This window comes from Poeciliopsis prolifica, unplaced genomic scaffold (genome assembly GCF_027474105.1).
Source record: "Poeciliopsis prolifica strain line A6 unplaced genomic scaffold, Auburn_PproV2 SCAFFOLD064, whole genome shotgun sequence".
In the NCBI taxonomy this organism is placed as follows: Eukaryota; Metazoa; Chordata; class Actinopteri; order Cyprinodontiformes; family Poeciliidae; genus Poeciliopsis; species Poeciliopsis prolifica.
In genome coordinates this window covers 1,375,999-1,398,898 of record NW_026562439.1, presented here as the reverse complement: position 1 = coordinate 1,398,898, position 22,900 = coordinate 1,375,999, and the positions used below count along the sequence as shown (strand labels likewise).

The window sequence follows — 22,900 nt, the reverse complement described above, 5'->3', positions numbered from 1 at the left end:
ATCATTATTCATCGCGATAACTTTTGACAGGTTGATCAGCAGAAGATACCATTATCAAAAATGCATGAAATTATTGTTGAACAACCAGCTGACTCTGGTGCTGCCGTCATTTTGCCACCAGGGGGAGTAGAGAGCGACGTAATTCGCCGATAGTTCGCATAAACTGCTTATGAGGGGAAGAAAAAGAAAATATTAATTTCTCTTCTGCTCAAAAAAACTAAAAAATAGATTCAAAAACACTGAAGCAAAGGATATTTTATCTACAATTTCAGTTTGTTTTAGTTAACTTTAGTTAAAGTTCTTGTCAATTAATTATTGTTTTATTTACTTTGGTTAACTGTAATAATGTTGCTCTGCAGGATAATAGTTTTGTTTTAATTTTGTTGTTAATCAACATCAAGTTAGTTTAAATTAGTTTTTACAGTGTTTGTGCTAGTTATCAATAACATAATGTTCAGTTTTAGTAAATGTTTACATCCATGCATGATGAATGAAGGCCAGAGATGTCTTGCTTATTAAATAATTGGTTTATTTTGCTTCATTGTGTCTCCTGAACATGAACCTTTACTTTATTTCACCATAATAATCTTCGCTGCTGTTCGGCACAAACTTCAAATTAAATTGTTCATTAAAAATGCATAAAACAAGTTGAGGGTTTTCTATACGTTTTTCATCTAAGGACGTTATTCTGCATTCTCTTTAAAGTGAATCAGCAGTGATGTCTTTATGCACCAGATATCTGGAGAGGCTTTTGCTAACGTATTCTCTCTCTTTTGTTTGGGCGACCCGAACCCGGAGGCCCCATGCCGTGACAAGACGGGGAGAGGAAGGAGAGACTTTTCCAACATAATTAACCTTCTCCATTTGCAGCGGTGCATGCAGGGACGGCGGGCTGCGCTCGGCTGCGTCGTGGGAACGCGGAAGACGGAGGACACCTGCTCACCGCAGCGACACGGAAACATGTCCGGCTGTTGGAGGTGAAGGAAACCGGGTCTGGGTTCTCCAAGCCCCCCAAAATAAACCTTCATTTGCTTCACATTTAAGACGCAGAGCTTGGTTGCTCAGTTATATTGCAGGGAGCGCAGATGTTTCACAGTGTGAAATCTGCCGATTATTTATCAACAGCGCAGAATGAGCGCTGAACGGGTCTAAAGGTGGCGCCATTTACTGCGTTGCTGCTTTTTGTGCATTAATATTGAGGGTCAAACATACGACATGTTGTTTTGACACCATTTTCACCAAACCTTACTGGCCCCATAGCAGGGGGCGGAGCTTCAGAAGATCCGCCCCCTTTTTCTGTTCCCCTCTTTTAACTGTGACTTTTCTTTACTAGTATTATATATGACAGCTTTAATTATGTACGGGGTTTTATGTGCAACTTTGCCATGTTTTTATATATGTATATAATTTAATCATTAGTTTTGTTGGATGATAAATTGCCCTAGAATTCGTCGACATAAAGAATAACGTTGCAAGAAAACAAATTTCAAATTCTGATGAGCATTTAACACTGCAACTGGACTTTAAATATCAGAAATGAAACAAAACAAAATTCATGAAGGCTCTGTATACAAAACTGTCCTTGTAGTTGAGAGCACCAGACTAAAGACTTTTGCTAGTTTTTTGTAGAAAGAAAAAATAAAAATCATGCAAATGGAAACTTTTGAGATTATATTAATTGATTTATTGAAACACTTACACATGAAATTATCCAAAAAAACAGATTTTATCTCTTTCTCAAATGAGACATTCACATTGACAAGATGTCAGCATTTTGTGGTTTTTCAGCTGAAAATGCCGCTTTTCACGTCAAATTTCATCCAGTCTCTTAATGGCTATCAGTTCAAGAATTAAAAACGAAAACCGAAGTGTTTTAACTTGAAAGTGGTGAACGTGTTTGTGCAGGCTGGTCATAACCGAGGCAACCGCGACGCGCCAGAGCGACGGTTCGTGCCACGGTTAGCGCTGCGTGCCACGGTTAGCGCTGCGTGCCACGGTTAGCGCTGCGTGCCACGGTTAGCGCGTCTAAACAAAACAAAGGGAGTTGAAACAAAGATGGGCGAAGTAGAAAATGACAAGAAAAACATTTTGTGTTTTCAGATTTTCTTGCACAGGAGAAAAGTTAAAGCAGATTTGTCAGGGTGTCCAAACGTTTGGCCATTACGCTGCAAAAACATAACAAAGCAAATTTGGTGCAAATATCTCAGTACACTTGAAATAAGACAAAACTAATTTACAAGTAGTTTTTTTTAGCAAGAAATAAATTGTTCCAAGTCAATAATTTATTAATATTGATGAAAAAGTTTCTTTGGCAGATTATTTCACTTATTTCCCTTGTTAAAAGTGAAATAATCTGCCAGTGGAACTAGTGCATTTTCATCAGTATTAAGAAATTATTGACTTAAAATAAACTCCAATGTGTTGCTGATAAAGTTACCTGTAAGTTAGTTTCATTAAATTTGCACTAGAAATATTAAGATTTTATGTTTTTGCAGTGAAGGCTCCAACAGTCAACCAGAGAAAACTTAACTGCCAAATATTGTGTAAATTGTGTTTCTTAGGACATTTGGTTGTTTTTATTTCTTGAATAATTTACTAAATAGACAATATAGTAATGAAGCAAAGTGAACCTGTGAATTATTGTTGACAGGTCCGTTTAAAACGCCAGCTAAATATTCAGCAACTTGTTTTGGGTTCATTTTTCTCATTTTTACGTTGAGCAGAAATATTGTTGATAAAGGAAAATACTTCAGTATGGTATCTGAAAGCAAAAGAGTTTAATCAGATTTTAGTTGTAGAAATCCTTCCCTGCGCTTGCAGACCGAGAGGCCGAACAAAATAATCCAGAGGGCCGCAAACGGCCCCCGGAGCCACCCCTTGGACATCCTGAGTGTGGCACGCAGCGCGTGTTGTGACATGCAGCTGCCAGCAGCGGGACGGATACGTGCTAACAAGCCCAGGTGAGCGCGGCGCATCACCTCCTGATGCGCTAATGAATGCAGCGGCTTGACAAACAGAGGCATCGTTAACGTATGCGGCCTGATTTCACCGTGCAAAGGTGAGGCGGCGAGGGCAGGTAAACATCACGCTGCAGCTGGAAGCCTGGAGTGTATTTATAGATGTGTGTGTGTGTGTTTCCCTGCATCACACTCTGGTCTCTAAACTTTAACTTGACACCAGGCAGATGTCCCTGAGTATCTTTTAATTTCTTATTAACTAACAGATGTTAAGTGTTAGCATGTACAGAAAGTTTGAAAGCAGCCGAGAGTTAAATTGACTTCCTGCCACTTTGTTTCCTTTTGCTCTGAAAACCTTCCAAAACCCTGGGATCTATTGATTAGGATTAAAATATTTCAAAGCTTTAATTTGACTTTAAGATTGTAGATTTCTTTTATTCTTGACATTTTTTTTGTTAAAGTCTTTTAACAAAAACTTACAGTGCTTCCTGGTAAAGATCAGGAGATTTTTTTTATATTACTATACTCTGAAAAACATTTGTCCAGAAGGTAAAAACAGAAACATTAAGAAAATAAGTGGTGCAACTATTATCAATTTCCCAGAAAGACTGAAAAGGGAAGGCTAATTAATTTATAATTCATTTTTTAATAAAGATAAGAGAACATCCACTTCCTTTGTTAATGTGTATAAATCAGGGAATAATTGTGTGAAAATACTGTTGCCAATAAATAGTTGACAAATCCAGTTACTGTTAGAAATTTTGCAGGTACATTTTTGAAAGATGACACAGCGGGATGAAAATATAATTTTTGAGGGAACTCCATGATTTTTTAAAATCTTTTTATTTTGTTCTTCTCAGATTCGGGGATTAATTTAACTCTGAGTCACTTCAACAAGATGTTGAGCAGTTTTAACTATTTCAAGTGTTAAAATGATTCTATCACTGAAGTAACTCAATTTACACCAATTCTGAGAAGAAACTGTCAAAAGTGTCTTTTGTTTAAAGCAAACTATTAATATTTCTAAATTATTCCATAAAGTCCATTTAAGCACATTTTAATAATTTTTCTCTTGCCAAGGCAGATATTGTTCATCTGCTCTCTGGATCGCACATTAGCAAATATGAAATCTGCAACTTTTAGGGAACCAGTAGCTGTTTTTCTTGCTGAGGATTTAGCAGCAGTGCGATAAAATGTCTACTTATCTAAACTTACTCACATCTCCAGTCAGATGAGTTCAACTAACTCGGACAAAGAGGAGAAGTTCATACTGCCGCCGTGCTCAGAGAGGAAGATTTAGGGAGATATGAATCTCCCCAGAGTGGCAACAACGGGCGCCAACAAGTGCAGACAGCACTGTGTAAATCATAAAAGTTCAAATGTAAAGAGAAAAAAAAAAAAAAAAAAAACAAGTTTTGTGTCTGCATGGCTTTTTCCTCCCTGCTTGTTCGGATTTTCTCGATTTAATGAGGACACGGCGTACGCATGCAGCCCAGTTATGCCAAAACATTTGGCAAATGGCTCACTGGAAATCATCTTGTTGATGCAAAAATATTATTTCATGCCTCAAACTTGTTACCTTTGGCACGTTTCAGAGCTGAACATGTAAAAAACAAAATGTGTCTTTGCAACAGCCTGCCCTGAGACGAAATTTAAAACATGCTTCTTTGCTTCTGTAAGTTTCAGGTTAAGTGCAGACACAACACCTGGCTATCTATCCCTTAGGTTTGGGAGATTTTATTTTTTTAAGTTGAATGATTCATTGGTCAGAGTAAAACAGCAAATCCAATCCTTAATGTATTACAATACAAGGACTTTAGTGAAAGTAAGTGGAAATTCAGTGTGCAGATAAAACACACTGAAATGCCTCTAGAAAGCCTGAAGAACTGTTGGTCTAGACAACTTTAAAAGACACAAAAAGAAAAGTTTGACTGCTGGGAAGCAAAATATTAGGGAGCATGATGAAAAATGTAGAACCTGAAAACCTAAAACATGTTCTGAATCAAGCTTAAATCAAATGCATTAGATACAGTAAAGTTAGGTGTCATTTGGAGTCCTGCTGCACTCACCTGTCTCTGCTCCGTCGGGAGGGGAAAGCAGCATTGCAGCCAGCCACTGTGCACACATGCATCTCTTTCAGGTGCACGTTCTTGTAGTGCAGTTTCATGCTATAGGAGCTCTTGAAGCTCTTCTTACAGACGTAGCAGATCTTGGGGTCAGGGCTGGAGCATGGGTCTCCTTCGGGTGACTGAGATGTGGGAAATTTGGGTGGACTCGCGCCGTACCCCATGGAGGAAATGAAGCTCTCGTGCAGAGCGGCCATGCTGGCGGCGGCGGCGGCGGCTGCCGCCATGCCCCCGTTGTAGAGGCCGTACTGACTCATGCAAAACATGTCGTAAGTCGGATCGTTGAGCTCTTCTTTGATCTTGATCGGAGGCCCGTGAGGAGACGGTGAGGAATGACCGTTTCCCTCGATGTCTTTTCTCAAGTGTTCGTCCTCGTGGGGCTCGTTTTCATGCTCCTTGTCCAGGCCTCTTCCTCCTCTGCCGTGCTTTTGATGTTTCTCTCCATCCATCAGGTCATCGCGGTAGAACATCTTGGAGTCTGAGGTTTCAGACTCGTTTTCAAAGTCTCTCTCGTGATCCTGATCTTCTGACGTAAAGCTGTCCATACAACGCAGCTCTGAAGCGCCGCCTCTGCTGTCGCTGCCAGTCCCTTCCCTACATTCGTCCTCGCTTTGCCTCATCATCCCCCTAAGGGCCAGGCCAGGGCTCATCTCATCCTGGGAGGGCGACTGCTGGCCACTGCCGCCGCTGTGGTGGCCAGTTCCACCTGCGCCATTGTTGTTGCTGTTGCAGTTGCCGTTGATTTTAATATTGTTGTGAAGAAGACTGGCCTGGTGATTATGGTGGATAGTGTCATCGTCATCCTCATCTTTGTCCTCAAAGTCATCTGCCACATCAATCACTTCCTTCTCAATCTTCACTGGCATGCTCGATTTACGAGGTTTCTTCTTGGGTGTGGGGTCACTGTTTGTGGTGAGGTCCTGACTGCCACCAGTGGACAGCCGGTGGGACATTGGACTTGCCTCTGACACATGAATATTGTTATGCGAGACAACAGCAGCCAAGATCTGCTGCTGCTGGTCCATCAGGGTGGTGCTGTTGGTAGTAGTGGGCATTATGGGGCTGGTTGGCAGTGACACTGGAGGGCTGACGAGGTCTGCTGGAGACACGAGTGTTCGGTAGAACGGGGGCACTGGTTGGACTGGCTGCACTGATTTCAGTGAAGGGAACACCAGCGGACTCTGCAGCGGGGACTGAAGCATCGGGTCTACAGGGGGAGTCGTAAAACCCAGCGGTGGCCTCCCGGGACTGGTGAGTGTGAAGCTACCGTTCTTGCTGCTCGAGATGACAGGCGTACCTGTGGTGGAATTGGCACGGATAAGGTCCTTGTCGCGGTTGTTGCGCAGCATAGGCATGTGCAACCGTGGGTTGGGATTGGCACTGTGGCGGTTGCGGCTGCGCAGGGAGCTGAAGACCATGTTGCATCCCTCGATGGTGCAGCGGTGTTTAATCTTCAAGTGTACGGCATTATAGTGTATCTTAAGTGTGCCTTTGTCATAAAAGGTCTTTCCACACGCGTTGCAGCACACGCGACCCTTGCGTGAGGTGGCTCCCATGCGGCGTATGCGATGCATCTTGGAAGAGAATGAAGGATGGCTGATGGATTTCGAAGGCTCATCCTTGACGAAGTGGTGATGCACCGGATGATCGCCCAGACTGTTGTGTTGCTGAGACTGGCTTTGGGTCTGCTGTTGGCCCTGCTGCGGTTGCTGCTGCTGCTGCTGAAGGGACGACTGCTGCTGAGCTTGCTGGGTGGACGGGGTTGGGGAGATGGGCGATGCACAGTTGTTGGGTTCTGTCTTGGGTTCAGTGCTGTTGATGGGTCCCAGCACTCCGCGACTTGGGCTCTGACCTGTGCGGAAGGGCGATAGGGACACCTCTGACTCGCTGGTCTCCACCTGCTCTCCTTGGTTTGGGAGGCTGGGCTCCCGAAGCCGAAGGGCAGACTGCTCCATTGGGAGGCCATTAGGGGGCAAGCCGAGCATGGGGGCAGAGACTGGGTTGATATACTGGAACGGTAAGAGGAAGGCTAGGCTGTTGGGGATATTCTCAAAGTGATGAATGCTGGAGGGGCTACTGTTCTCCAGATGTGTCAAGAGCCCCGGGCTGCGGGTTCTGTTATTACTTTCGATGAACGTCCTAATCCCAGAGTCTGTCTTTGACGAGGGAACTGTGACCGCCTGACCTTCTTTCTCCTGAATAGCCATCAGCTCCACGATGGACTTGGTCTCACCAAAGCGCAGAAACTGCTGCAGGGTGATGATCTCTTCTTCACGGGACATGATGGTCCAGCGGTCCAAAACCTTGCCTGCAGCATCCTGAATGTCCCAGAAGAGACGAGAGAGACAAGAGAGAAGATACAGACTGTTATTGATTGCGAATAATTACTCTGGTCAAAGGAAGATACAGAGCAAGGGGTAAGGCGGGTTTTTCCATTCATGATACCCAGAGGTCCCCTGGAGCGACACCTGATACGCTTCATCAAAGGTTTACCCCTCAACAATCGCTCTTATTCTTGTGCTGATCAGTCCTGCAGATTGGCAAAGTGAATGTGTAATCATAACAATTCCAACATTACTGAAGAAAAACGCGGCACAGGATGTATTTAGTGGTAAATGCAGCAAATGTGTCGTTTCTTTGACAAACACCTGAATCCAGACAACCAGAAGAGAAATATTGGTTTAGATTTGTCTGACCTAACAAACATTGAGGTTTGTTAGGTCTGAGAGACTGGAAGGTCTTAATTTCATGATGACTTCAGATTTTATTGCTTTCATAATGGTTTTGATGTTATGGTAAAAAAAAAAAAAAACACTTTGTAGATATTTCTGCAAACTTTTCAGCTGTTATTTAACGGTTGTTTAATAGTGACAACAGTCAGAAAATGTTGTGTTTTTGCTAACTTATGGTCACATTTGTTTAACTTTTGAGCGCCTGCTGATCATTTTGACACTTTACCACTTGTTCTCTTTCCAGTTTTGGGTTTTTTGGAACCAATATCTTTACATTTCTAAAACAATTATCTACTGTGAGACGTTTTGCCTCAGTTTGGACACGCCTTCCTTGACACCTGACACTTTAATGCCGTTTTCAGTACCGGCTGATCACTGATGTCCCAAACCAATCAATCGGCTGGCCAATAAATCGGTGCACCTCTAGTAAAACTCTCTCAATACATTTTACTATAAGTGAAATTTGAGCATTTTTAAAATGCATCTTGTTTTACTACAATAAAATTAAAGTTTTGATTAACTGATGCTCAATATCAAAATATCTACTGTTGAGACTTGGGTAATGATCCAAGTAAAGCTTTGACTTAGTTTGGATTTTTTGCAATAAACAGATTTAAAAAGAAAGGCAGCGCCCCTGCAGACGGGCTCACCATCAAGCATAAACAGATAATGATGAGCCTTAGTTTAGGCAAAGACTATTCTGATAGTTTTTCCTCTTCTGGGGCCCCATATCTTCACCTGTGTCAGATTGCTGCTGGCGAATGAGTTCACAAACCGAGCAACACGCTGCAGCTGATGATAATATTCAGAGTTGGAGTATTTATGTGAACAAAATGGAAATGTAAAGTATAAACAGTGCGGTTCACACACTGCAGGCCATCAGGGGAGCAGCGCCGAGCGATGACAATTAGTCATGCTGAAATGGTAGCATTTCTTACGCGCTCCTTGCTGCTGGCATCTATAAAAGATAAATGGTGACTGTGGTGCGCAGAAAGCTGTAAAAACCAACATCACAAAAGCACAAAGGGCCTGTAAGGAGAAAACAGAAGATAAATGTTTAAAGAGAGACAGCGGGGGGAAAAGAGAGGGAGAAATACTATGGGAGACACACAGAGGAAGAAAACAGAGAAAAAGAAATAAAAGTGTGAGTGGTTTCATATCATGCCCTTAGATATACCAGAGAAATAGATTCTTCTGAGACGAAACATCAATAGTCACTGGGGTATTTGCTGTTAAATATACATTAAAAAACATTTTACACTTTCATTCTGTGTGCGCTCTGGAGTTTTAGCCTGGAGGTACGACTTTAAATTCTAGCCTGGACACCATTATTTCATACTGCATGGCCATGCGGGCATTAGCACTTCCATTTGATTTAATTGAAACAAAATAATGAAAGTAAATTAGAAAGTGAATCTGTGAATAGTTCCACCATCTGAAAAATGTTCTTAAGAAATCAGGATTCTAAGAAGAGCAGCAGTCTGGGTTTTACACTGCAGGGAAACAAAAACTGACTCTTTTTTAACACTTTTTAAACACGCAGAGGTCGCCTGCTTATTTACACGTTTTATTCTGGATTTTCAAGGTGAAATTGAGGAAATTTGCACCTTAAAAATGAACAACATCATATAATCATGTGTTTCGATGTCATTTTGGGAAAGTATTTACATTGTCACGATAGAACCGCAAACGTTTTCTTTTGCATGGATTTTATGTGACCACACGTTTATAAAGTAGCTCACAGCAGCTCAGTGGAAGGAAAAACTTGCAAGATTTTCACAATACAGTTAACGCTGCGCAACTTTCACTCCTCATAGACGAATTGGAAAGTGCTCTTTGTTTTCAGAGAATGCTGCAACGACGTCACGCCGTTTACTAAACACAACATTTTAAAACTCAGCCTGACTCTGACGCCTAAAAATGAAATAAAGTGCAGCTGATATGATGGTGGCTGCGTCATGAAGCTCAATGTTTGATAGAAGATTGAGAAATCAAAAGATTATCATGTGTTAGGATGGCCTAGCCAAAGCCCGACTTAGAATAGATGCTCTCCATCCAGACTGACAGACTGGATGAGACGTTTAAATGGATTGGAATCAAAAACTTCAGCAGTTATAAATACTTTTGCAAGTCATTATAATGCAAAAAGTGTTGAGTTGCTAATGAGTTCAGATTGAAACGCTGTCCTTAAGACGAACATTTCCGACTTGCAGGAAAAAGACAGTATATTTTGTCTTCAAAGAGTCCAGAGGCGTTGGAGTGAATCAGAAAGCAGAGAACCGCTGTTCACTGTTCAGCGTCGTTTCAGGAAGCAGCCGGAGATCCAGACGAAGCCGCTGCATTAATCATAAACGCTCCTCTCAAAGCCCAATGTCAACAGAAGTTCAGAAATAAAAGAATTATCTGCAGGAAGACATGAGCTGTCCATCCTGCAGCAGCTTCTGATGATGAAGCTGCGAGCGCTAATGTCCAGCGTCTGCAGCGGCGATGCCCAAAGGGAGGACCGGGAGCCATTTGCGGCCCGTGAGATGACTGAGTGTGGCCCCTGATTTCAGGTCCATAATTACCTAAATTTCCTGTTTGATGTAGATGGAGAGTTTGTTTTGTAAAATGGGGATAAATGATCTCAGATTGAATCTTGTTTCTATTTGTCTTTAAATGGTGAAACTCTGTTTTTGCTGCAAGGATCCAGTGACTTTTACTCAAATCTGCTTTTTATCAACATATTAAACTTGGCTTAGTATAGCAAGTGTTTTCAAAGAAAGAATGAACCAAATCCTGATTTTATTGCTCACAATTAAATAAATTTTGTTCTTTTTTCCAATCCATACCTAGAAAATTTGCAAACTTTCTTTTAATGAGGCAAACTCAATTTAAGATTTAAATCTATAATAATTTACACATTTTATTCCCAACTACAAACCAGACTGCTATATTTATTTATTTAATGAAGCATGCTTACTTTATTGTGGAGAAGGAACATTGTTTTGTTTTTTGTCTTTTTACCTTTTGAGTCTTTATGACAAAAGGTTTGGACACCCCTGGTGTAAAGCGTATTGACACACATTCGCAGACGAACGCTTGCCCTCATAATCTTTACTACTTTAAGTCTTGCAGCTGCACTCCCCTGCATTAGCTCTGCGCTGCAGCAAGAGAAACAAATACACCATTAGAAGCACTTTTACAAGTAGGCACTCATCTTCCAATTAGCTTAATGTGGCCCTCTTCCCTCTCTATTTTCCAGCCGTGCCCCACCTCTTCTTGTACACTCCCTTCAGTAAAATCTCATTAATCCACCCCTCCCCCTCTCCCCTAGTGCTATGACATATTAGTCTGTCATTATGCATCCCAGAGTCCTTTAAACAATGCAGCTAAACCTTTTGTTTGCCAGGTTAATGACTATTAGCCAATAATTACAGCAGAGAGATGGCGGGGTACCCCCACTTTATCTGCTCCACAGCCTCAGATGTTGGTTTATTTTATCCGCCTGCCTCCGTGAATTAATCTGGCTTGCAAGCGCGTTCATCCGTCTTCTCGCTGCTGCGTCGCGAAAGCCGGATGTTGTGCAAAAATGTCTTAACGCAGCCCACTAACCCAGGGACTGGGTCGGCGCTCCTGGTTACAACATGTCAACCAATTATGCAATTAGCAGATTATGCAATTTGTTGCATGTTTCCTTGTGATCTAGAAAGTAAACTGGGAGATCTCTGAACTGGTTGGGATGAAGAGGATCCGTTCTCACAATGGCAAAGTGAACCATGGGAACCGCATTGATCCACCAATCACCTCGCAGTGAATGTGATCTCCTCTAAGCCTCCAGGGAATCCCCATTGATCTCCAGTCCTACTCTCAGATCCAGTTGCTTAAAAAAAAGAAAACATACTCTATTCCTGTGTTTATCACTTCAAGGGAGGTTAAGCAGAAGTTCCTTGTGATCTGAGAAGGTCCTGAACCTTGACGCTTTTTATTTCGTTTTCCGCCTGCCTCCGCCGCGGACCGCGATGAATAATGCAGAGGATCTAGTGACGAGGGGGGCCCCATCGGGGATCGGTTCCCGCAAAGCCCACTGCCTGGAGCCATCACATCAGAGGCCAGCCGCTCCAAAGGCACAAGCTGGCTCCCCCTTCGCCTCCCCAGTGGCTGGTCAAAGGTCATCTGTGAACAACCATCTCTGCTGCTTCCCCTGTGATGGCGCACAGGAAAATCTCCATCTACACGAGGACGTGGGTGGACGACATTCGGAGGAATCATAAAGGCTGAAATTTACACATTGTGATCTGGGGTTATTTCTCTTTTAAGCTCGGTTCATCAGAAGAGATGATTCTGCAGTGGAGCCCAAAATAACCGTTTGTTCAAGCTGCCAATTAATTTCATCCTCATTGGCACTTTTTCAACCTTAATCTGCATTGATCAAAAGCTTTATGCAACAGTGGACAGACAGTTAGATTTTCAGCAAACATAACTTGCACTTTGAGTTTTGTCTCAATCAGCCAGATTTGATTTAAAATTAAAGTTTGTTCATCAGTTCTCCAGGTTTTCCAAACATCTCTTAAAGAGCCAGTGTGTATTTTACAGAGACATTTTATAGCATAATAAAGGAAATGTGTTAGCTTCAGTTGTTATAAAAATACTGTATAGATCAAAAACAAGTTAAGAGAAATTTGTGCCTGGTGCAAATGGGCGGTTCAAGGGTTCCTCAAATCCTCCTTGAATGTTTTCTTTATATTCTGCCTGCTTTATTTTTTACTCATTTTTATTTGCAATTTTGTTTTAATGTGTCCCAAGCCCCTGAATCAATGTTGGTTAGCAGATATCTGTGCACGACTTATTTTAAATTATGCAATTACATAACAGTTATAGAAGAAAATATATCGAAAGTACAAAAAAATAAACCTACAACAGATGGATGTTTTCCTTCCACTCAATTTCCCAGTAGCATCCCTAGATAAAGCACCATGTGAGCAGCCCACTTCTTAGTCAAAGTCAAATTAGCATCAGCAAACTCTTAACCTTATTCATATCATAACAGAAACTCAGTTTTAGGTTTGTTAGTTGTAAGCCATCAAAAATAAACACTCTGAGAAACGACTCTATTTAAATTAATTACATGTTTTGAAGTGAGTTATTTAGTTTATTGTAGTTGATGTTCAAGTGAAAGCCAGTCAAAGTCGGTTTCCATGGAAAATGTAACAAGATAAACGTGGTTGTTTAAAACTTTCGCAGAGTTCAATCATTTGTTTCTCCAAAAACGGGAAGAATTCAGACAAATGGTGGCAAGAGTTTCAGCGGGCAGACTCGACGCCTCTCCACAAATAAGCTTCAAGGTCTTTTCGGCCTCAGCGAGTCACGCTTTGGTGGGAAATGAGATCCTCAGGAACTAAAAGGTTACATAATATCTTCTGTAAACTTTTTGCTCAAATTCTGGTTTCCACGTGAAAACAGAAGCGACGTGGAAACGGAGGTGATTGAATAAGCGCCAGCTGATGAGACGCCATTCAGAGGCGGCTCTTATCTGATCAGGAAAAGGGCCGACTTCATCACGGAGGGCCGGCGGCTGCAGGATGAGTGAATGTGAGGAGGCCACAGGGCTCATTGTGCTGCAGCAGACGCAGCGATCAGCTGACAGGCCACAGGATACCCCGGCTTCACCTCTCTGCCCGATTTGAGTCATGGCTTCGCTTAAAAATTCATGACGGCGTGTTAGCTGTTGCTAAGGGCACGCTAATCGAGTGGAGTGAGATTTATAGAGCAGTGGCTGCACTAGATGGAAAGGGAGGGGGTCAGGGGTCATTATGCTGCAGAAGACGGTACGGCAGGCCAGTTCAACATAAAATCGGTTCTGTCTGACTGATTGCATTCTACACTGAAAAAACACAAAATCTTACCAAACAGCTTTGGCCTAGTTTCTAATTAGCTATTTGAAATAAGACAAAACTGACATACAAATAATCTTTTAGCAAGTTATAGGAGCTTGTTTTAAGTCAGTCATAAGATTTGCAGAAAAAGTATTTCTCATAACACTGAACACGAGAACCAATATATTTGATGTTTTTTTATTAATTTATCTGATAAAATGTAATGTCTGCTACTGGTTTCAAACTGTTCATTCAGAAATATAAGATGTGTTTATGGTGTTTTTATCATGTAAATAAATATTTGCAACATGTCTAATTACACTTCAAAGAATCTCCAATGTAATTACGAATAATCAAAATTACCGTAAATATTTAAATGTGCCTGAATTAAGAAAGTTCACATAAGCCCTTAAGGTGTCCAAATAATTGTCTGTAGAGTTTTGGGTTTCCAGCAGAAAGTTTAACTCTGCAAACTGCTTCAGAAATCCACGAACAATTTTCCATTCATTTCAGACAAATAAATTACACGTAGAAACGGATTTGGAGAGCAAAACGTGCAGCTTTAAAATGATTCCCTGGCTAAAAATGGGAACATTTTTATGTTGTTTCATTGAAATCTGAAAATTGCAGGTGAATCTGTGACTTTTTTACGCTTCAGAATGTAAATTCAAGATCTCTGACATAGAAAAGACGCCCATGTTCAAGATACCAAATTAATTTAGAGACTTTTGGCCTCTCAGATTTACAGTTTTATATTCCTCATTTCATTATTATTCGCTTTCAGGATTTCTCTTTTTATGACATCATAATTTCATTGTTAATACTTGAAATCTGAAGTAACATGTCTGGTCAAAGTACAGTTTGTTGAATCAGATTTTATGTTAAAACGGCCTGCCGTACGGACGGGTGAGTCAGAACCTGGCACACGCCGGGTCCAGGTGGCCTTTTCTAAACCGTTTCCATCTCTTTTTCCACTGTCTTGTCTTTTATTATCTGTTTTTGAAAACAACGCTGTCATTTTACGTCTCCTCTGCTCTGATTCATCTGACTCTCCCGGCTTCAAACCGCCGCCGTCATCAGCGCTTAACGTCGAAAAGATGTCCCCCGGCTTCTTCAGAAAGAGGACGGGACGTCGTTTGGCCCCCCGCCCGGCGAAAGGTGCAGCACATGGAAGCCATTTCAGGCCCGACGCTCTGAGTTTATGGCGAACCAAGACCAACAGAAATGAATAAAACACGTTCGTTAACTGAAATATATAAAAAGTCCAACTAATGGGGAAAAACAAACTAACTGGAACTTTAAGGCACGCTTATAACATTAACTAAAGCATCCTGAAATTATAGAGTTAGTAATGTTTTCATGTTAAAGGATCTATTTATTATGTGTCACAATAAGTTTTACTGGACGGTTAAATTGTCCCAAAGTTATCATGATAATCTTTTTGTTTTGATGCCATAATAATCCAAGAACACATTGTCAAGGATGAATCTAGTTAACGTTCAACACTGGAACTGGAATTCATTTTAAATATCCAAAATAAATTAACAAAACAGCAGAAACAAAATGAATTCATCATTCTTGCAAACTAACTACTTTCTACAGGATGTTGAATTCTTGCAGCATTTTTGTTGTTTTGTTTATTTTGGATATTTAATATGTTTTCCGGTTCCAGAGTTAAATGTCCTTTAAGGTTTTTATCTTTGAGAAGTGTACTTATTATCATTTATTGCAATAATTTCTGGGACAATTTATCGTCCAACATGTTATTATGATCGGCCTAAATAACACAAAATTAACTTACAAGTTCATTTTCAGCAGGAAATAGAAGCTTGTTTCAAGTCATATTGATGAAAAAGTTTCACATCAAATTATTTCACTGATGTCTTTTTAATATTATATTATAAAGTGAAACAATTCAACAGTGAAACTATAATTTTTCATCAAATTTGAGGATTTATTGACTTAGACCAAACTTCTGTTTCCGGCTCTAAAGTTGTCAGTAAGTTTTGTCTTATTTAAATGTACTGAGATATTTGCACTACAAAGTAAACCAAAATCACTTGGTTAGATTTAGTTATTTTTCAGTGAAGCACTGAAACATTCAGAATCTGCAGGACACTGCAAAAACATAAGATCTCAGATCTAGTTTCTGCTGCAAATAGTGACGCGTCTGATAACTAACATAAAGTAGCAAACACACTTTTAAAAACCAATTGAATTAGACAAATGAAAAACCCAGACTGTTGTAACCCTGATCCTGAGCGCTAAAGCTCAGCAGACCCAGCACACAGCCAGAGGGAACGCCTCAGAGAAAGCGACTGTCTGATGCTTGCCGTTAATTGCGGCTGCAGCAGCAGCAGGTCGGTCGTGGGCCTGGGAGACAGATGCAGGAGCCTCTGCGTTTGCTCCAGGGCCAACAGAGAGCAGTGAGGCGGCGGAGGAGCGGAGAAACGCTCCTCTCACGCTTACATCACATCTCCTTTGTCTTGATTACCATGTTGGCAGAAGAGCCGCACAGAGCAGCATATGCTCACGGTTTGCTCCTTTAGCCACATTAAAGTTCGGTTTCTGTATCGAAACTTCCACCTCCAGGAAGCGGAGAGAAGCGTTTAGAAAGCTGGCGGCTCTGAGGTTGTGCTGCGTTGGTGCCGCAGCAGCAGAGGTGTGTGTAAGCTGCAACGCGCCGCATTAGCAGCGCAGGAAGAGAAAGAATAAGCTAATGGACTCTTTATTTAATGTGATCAGAGCCATTATTGACAGGCTGCCAGGAAGACGCAAGACCATTAACTCAAGTCTGGGGTGTGAGAGAAAGAGAGACAGAGAGAGAGAGAGAGAGAAAGAGTTGCTATCTGCTACCTTCCTCCAGTCCTTTCCCTACAATGTTTCACTGTCAAACTGGTTCCAACTCAGAACCAGTTTAAGCTTCAGACTGGGGCAAAATGGGATGAAAACGTCTGAGAAACGAGTTTTAAATCAAAACTTTATGGATCAAACTAGATGGATCCGTCCGTCCATCCCTCCTTCTGTCTATCCATCCATCCGTCCATCCAGCCCTCCTTCTGTCTATTCAGTCATCCCTCCATCCGTCCATCGGTTCTATACAGTATAAATCCTTTTATCTGCAGAAATATCTGTCATAAATTCAGGTCATAATTTTTTATATATATATTTATTGTCAAACTCGGACTGAATCCTTGGAAACTTGATTTCAGAAATTTGGCAAATTATGATCAGAAAGTTATTTAAACTCTGCAGACCAGAGACGACTGTGATTCATCCCGACGGTTTTCCCAGAACCCAAACCCAGAACACGGAGCGTCTTCATAACGGGTCACACTTTTCACCGCAGCTAATGTGACGTAAGGATGTGTGAATCAAAAGTTTGCACTGTAGATAATCACAGAACAACTTTAGAACTTTATTCATCTGTTTTCATTAACATTTTACAAATGGCTTCTCCAGAAGAGCTGCAGGTGGATGCAGCAAAATCACTAAAGGTTTTCACAGAGAGGAAGATTCACATCCATTACCGAAGGCCGGTCTGCATGCTGCTAACGCACACTGCTAACGCACACTGCTAACGCACACTGCTAACGCACACTGCTAACGCACACTGCTAACGCATTTAGTTTTATTTTGTCTCATTCAGTAAGTTTGAATTAGTTTTTACAGTGCATTTCCTATTTTTTATTAGCCTTTATTAGTTATATGTTGTTCAATTTTTTGTTTAGTTTTTATTTTTGTGGTTTTTGGTAAATTTTTGGGTGCAGAATTCAAGGTCGAAGTTTTGTGATGATGAACGGATTGGGTCATGAACAGAAGATAAACTTTTCAACAAAAAGATAAATAAAAACAAAAGCGACGGATATTACATCTATAATTTTCGTGCTTTGGTTAGTTTTCTAAGCGTACAATGTATTACCAGTTGGTTTTAGTTTTTCCCGATGAATTCTGCGTTTTTATTCAAATGTTTTCTCCGTTTCGTTGCTGTGTTGGCTTTAGTTAGCTGTAACAACCCGCTGTTTGCACGCCGGGTCTCCCGGGTCACGGTTCTGGGTCGCCGGGCCTGAATCCTGTCACATTTTCCAGAGTGGTGATAACTTTCAGAGAAATAAACATCTGCTGCCTCGACAACAAGACGAGCTTAAAAACGATCTGGAAAAGTTCGACATGTTCTGAACGTGGGATCACATTTCACCTTTCCCAAAGATCAGAAACCTGCGGAGGAAGAGCGGAGCAACGTCTGGAGGAAAAGGTGAGCAGACGGGGGTCATTCGGGGTCGCTGAGGTCCTGCAGGGCCAGCAGATGTTTGATCCAAACCCAGAACATCTGGCCCTCCACACTGAATCTATTTCACTCAGCTTCTCTTTGGATTTTCATTGTTCCTCACGGTCCACTAAAGTCTGCGCCTCTCCTTCCAGAAAGAAAAATCCATTCATCATTATTGTTACTCATCACGTCAGTAAAGTCGCTCCTCTTATGTACCGCATGCAGCAGATATGTTTACATTTATAAACAAGTCAATCGTCATCAGCTGTGAGAACAAAGTTATTATATTTACCAAATTGACAAAAACGGAAGCTGAGAAAACATTTCCATGAAGTGAAATAAATAAAAACAGGAATTAATGGGGAAAAACTACAACTGGAACTGTAGGAACGTAGTGAAGATACGATATCCTTGGTTTTTGAGTTTTTTTGTCTTTTGAACTGATGTGAAGTTGGTCCATAATCCTCTTGACGGCAAAATAGCGACAGAAAAAGTTGGGAGAACGAAACTACAATAAAAAGCCGGCCTGCAAGTTTTATTGTTTCTGTTATTGTTGGGAACCGAGGCGGGCCTCTTCACCGGGTTCTGGACCGCAACGTTCCGACAGCACCAAAAACCTGCTTATTACCGGAGTTTCTCACTGGCTACAGGAAGTGACACGCTACTGACACACGATTAGCTGGATTCAGCAGAGCAGCCAATCCAGGAGCGGGATTATTTCTGTCTTCTTCCTGATTGGCTGAAAGCCAAAAGATAAGGAAAACGTTGACCTGTGGTGGACATTCGTCTGTCCATCCATCCCTCCCTCCCTCCAACAGCTACCCCTCCATTCGTCCGTCCATCCATCCATCCATCCCCTCTCCGGTCCGGTTCTGCCTGGTTCGGTTCCTGAACCCTCTCCTTCAGGTCTTTGGTTCTTCCTTGCTGTTGACTGAATCCACTGCTGCACAGAAACAGCAGAAAGATCTGAACTTTTACCAGGAACCATCTGGACCGAAGTGGACGTTGTGTAGCACCAGCGTTCGGTTCTTTCAGATGTTGGGTCGGGTCGCACCACTGTCCAAGTGTGTCTACGTAGAAAGCGCCGGCAGTTCTTGTAATTCGAGAGCAAAGCGAACATGTTTGTGTTGTGATGCTAGCAGGGCAGTCACTTCCTGATTTAAAGCTCTGTGTAATGCAATCTGCCCTTGTTTGGGTCGGCCCGGTCTGGCACTGCGGTGCACAGCGATGCTATTGATCCCTCGGCCTTGTGGTCTGCCGGGTTCCTGTCAGTAAATGCAATGAGCAGAAGCGTGTTCCATCTCCCGCTCCGCCCCGTGTAGGACTACAAGCCCAACAGCCGTCGCTGAAACCCGACCCGGACCGGCCGGGGGTTCTGGCCGTCGGCGAGCGGCGGTGCCCTGCGGCATCCCGCGGGACCTGGGCTAAGTCGATTTGGTGTCAGCGCAGCCTCTCGCCTCGCAGCGCCGCGCCGGCCTAATGTGTCGCGCTAATATGTCTCTCCATGAGAATTACAAGGCTGTAAGAGGAACCCAGATACGATAAGTATGGATCGGCTGAGGCCGGGTTCTGTCTGCGTCCTGCTGGGACGGACGGACGGAGGGAGGGAGAGAGGGAGGCGGCGAACGAGTGCAGCGGACTCTAACGAGCGTCTGGCTTGGAGTGAAGGCTGGAGTGCAGGGCATGCTGGGAAAAACTGGCCTCTAAACAGCAGAGTGGAGACCGGCCATCATCCATCCATCGTTCATCCATCCATCCATCCATCCGTCCGTTCATCCATCCATCTGTCCATCCGTCCATCCATCCATCCGTTCATCCATCCATCCATCCATCCATCCATCCATCCGTCCGTCCGTTCATCCATCCATCCGTCCATTTATCCATCCATCCATCCATCCATCCATCCATCAGATGTTGGGCTCTGCCTGTGACCCGTAGGGATGGAGGGAATCGGTGAACGAGTGTAACAACCTCCAACCGGCGTCTGGCTGCGGCTCAGAGCGAAGGCTGGAGCGCAGGGGCTGCTGGGAAATCTGTGTAGCGCTGGGAAATAAACTTTCCTCTCCACCGCAGAGTAAAGGGAAGGGGGGGGGGAGGCGATGGGGGCAACATTGAAAAAATGATTAGTGTTTAATGAGAAGGATGGAGAGAATGTGATGGGCTGTTAATGCTTTTCTTCAGAGTATTGATCAACCTGGAGGTGTTTGGGTTGCACATCCTGCAGCAGCTGCTGCGCGTTAATCTGCAAACCCTGCGCGGTTCTGCGGCTCCTCACCTGTTTGGGCAGAGCTCAGAAAGCCAGGGAGAAGAGGTCGGCCTGTGGTCAGACCGGGGCATAATTAGAAACCATGTTAGCACTAAACTCCATATATTGATAAGGGATAATTTATACGCCCCATATCTTCCCTTCAGCCAGAAAACCCTGGTGCTTTAATAATTGATGCGCAATAGATCGCAAACACTATATCAGTTTCTGTATTCAAGTCGGCTGTTTGGGCATGAATGGTTAAACTACTAAAGTATTCACACCCCTCCAACGTCTTCACACTGCAAAAATCTCACCAAATAATTCTGGTCAAGTTTATAGTACAAAGATTAGAAATAAGAAAACAACAAATAAGCAGAAAATTAGTAAAACGTGGCCGCTTGTTTTAGCTAAATAGTTCTTTTAGTATTGTTTTCTTTTTTATTTGGCAGATTATTTAACTTATAACATAGGAAATGTTTTGTGGTAAGTGGAATAATCTGCCAGTGGAAAATACTGAATACTTTTTCATGAGTTTTAAGGAATTATTTACTTATATCCAGCTCCCATTTCTTGTTGAAATGTAACTTCTAAGCTTGTTTTATTTCAAGTGTAATAAGACATTATCACTAGAAACTAGACCAAAACTACTTGGTAAGATTTCGTTTTTTCAGTGTGAAAATAAACACATATTATCCCATGTTACCAGTTGTTCAACTCTGTTTATTACATAAAACTTGACAGAAATACATGGAAGTTTGTTACACCCATAATGACTGAATGAATATTAAGCTCTATTGTTTGGATATATGAGAATTAGAGAGTCATGTCTTTGTAATTAAATATTAAAAATAAACCAAATTTGCAGGATAGCCAAAGAAACCTGCCATAAATCTGACATGTTTCAGCTGAAACTGTTGCATTTTTTTATTTATTTCCAAAATGCACCCTGTCAGAACTCTCTCAAGTTACAAGAACTGAGTAAACACTGCCTCTGACTCATAAACACACACACGCGCACACACACACCCACACGCGCACGCACACACACACACACACACACACACACACACACACACAGCCTGTACTTGTCACTGCAAAGCCCTGCAGACCAGCTCAGAGTTAGTGCCAGCAGCCTGCTGAGTAAGTGTGCCCTCAGCTCAGTGCAGGCCACTATGCCGAGCCGCTTTGATGTGTTTCTGACTGCGTGTGTGTGCGTGTGTGTGTCACTGAAACAGCGGAGGGACTGTGTAATTCTCTGACATGACTGTGGAAAAATACAAGTATCCCTCTTACAGTGGCCCAGCTGAAGGCTCTGAGGACCAGTTTGTCTGCAGACAGGCTACTCGACTAGGAAACACGCATCCTACACACAACTGCGATGCATTTTATTCAGAATTAGTCTCTCTTGTGAGGTTTCTGGCTTGGTGACACAGATTGTTAACAGGCTGAGTCGCCTGCGGTCGGACCATGTAAGGTGCAGAGGAGACAGATGAGAAGTTTTGGCTCTCCAAACTTTGCAAAATTGCATCCCAGATTCCCTAAACAGTGATGGGAACCAGGCCAGTTCATCATTTACAGCCTTAAAATATGAACAAAGTGCGACAAAAGGGTTCATGCTTCTTAACTTTCACATATTTTTCTTTACTAAAAGAAACTTTAATGGATTTCATTGCAATAAAACAAGGAAAGGAGAAGTAATTATGAAGCAGAAGGAAAATAATTACATTTTTTCATGTTTTTTCCGCATATACAATGGAATATTGTGGCCATTTATTTTCTAACTGCTATTCGCTGCATCTACGAACTTCAGTCAGATTTTGGCCTCCAGTCTCAAACCTTTTGTGGCTTTACAGGTTTTGTTCCATTACATGATTAGTATTTAGCAGCTGAAAGTTATTAAGAGGAGCATTGTAAAGGGTCAAAATAAAGTACACTACAAAAAAACATCTTACCAAGTATTTTTGCTCTAGTTTCTAAAGCAAATGTCTTAGTACATTTGAAATAAGACAAAACTAATGTACAAGTAATCTTTCAGGAAGATACAGGAGATTGTTCAACATCAATAATTCCTGATAAAAGTGAAATTATCTGACACATCAGTTCACTTTTATCAGTTATTATAAGTGATTTTATTTGAAAATGGAACTAATATGTTTTCATCAACATGAGGTTTTGCAGTGTAACTATGTTACTTTCAGCTGAAATGCCATATATATCAATATGACTTAAGAGAAATTTTACTTCCTGATTTAACGTCTTAAAATTGGACCTCTGTCTCTTTAAAACCTCCTGGATGTCGTTACAACATGGCTGCCCCATTAAGCCTTTAACGTTTCTACCAGCTTTTCACTGAGAAGTAGCTCCTACAATGAGCTTAGCAGATTTAAAGCTTTACCAGGTGTTTGCTAATTGCTGCTGGCAAGTCTGAAGGATCTCAATGTGGGAGGAGCTTCATCCTCAAAGGCGGAGCTAGGTTCAACCAGGCATTTTTCACAGCTGAATGGTTCCATGGCAATAAAAGTAATTCTCAAACATGCATGAAAGAATCAGGCGTGTTTTAGAAGAGGGAAAACAGAACATGATGTAAAATGTTTAAAAAAGTAGATTTAGATTGATACTGCCCCTTTAAGGATTTCAGGAGAATATCAGGGATGTACTGTAAATATTTTTGCAAGACAACACAAGAATTAGAATACAAATATAATCAAACAT

At 41.9% G+C, this 22,900-nt stretch overlaps 1 protein-coding gene across 1 annotated transcript in view; it reads right to left on the bottom strand.

Moving 5' to 3' along the window:
• Nucleotides 1-22,900, bottom strand: part of bnc2 (basonuclin 2) — a 210,225-nt gene that overhangs the window by 11,196 nt on the left and 176,129 nt on the right. The window contains 1 exon segment of the mRNA XM_055019862.1: nt 5,027-7,401. Within this exon segment, the coding sequence (XP_054875837.1) occupies nt 5,027-7,401 (2,375 nt within the window).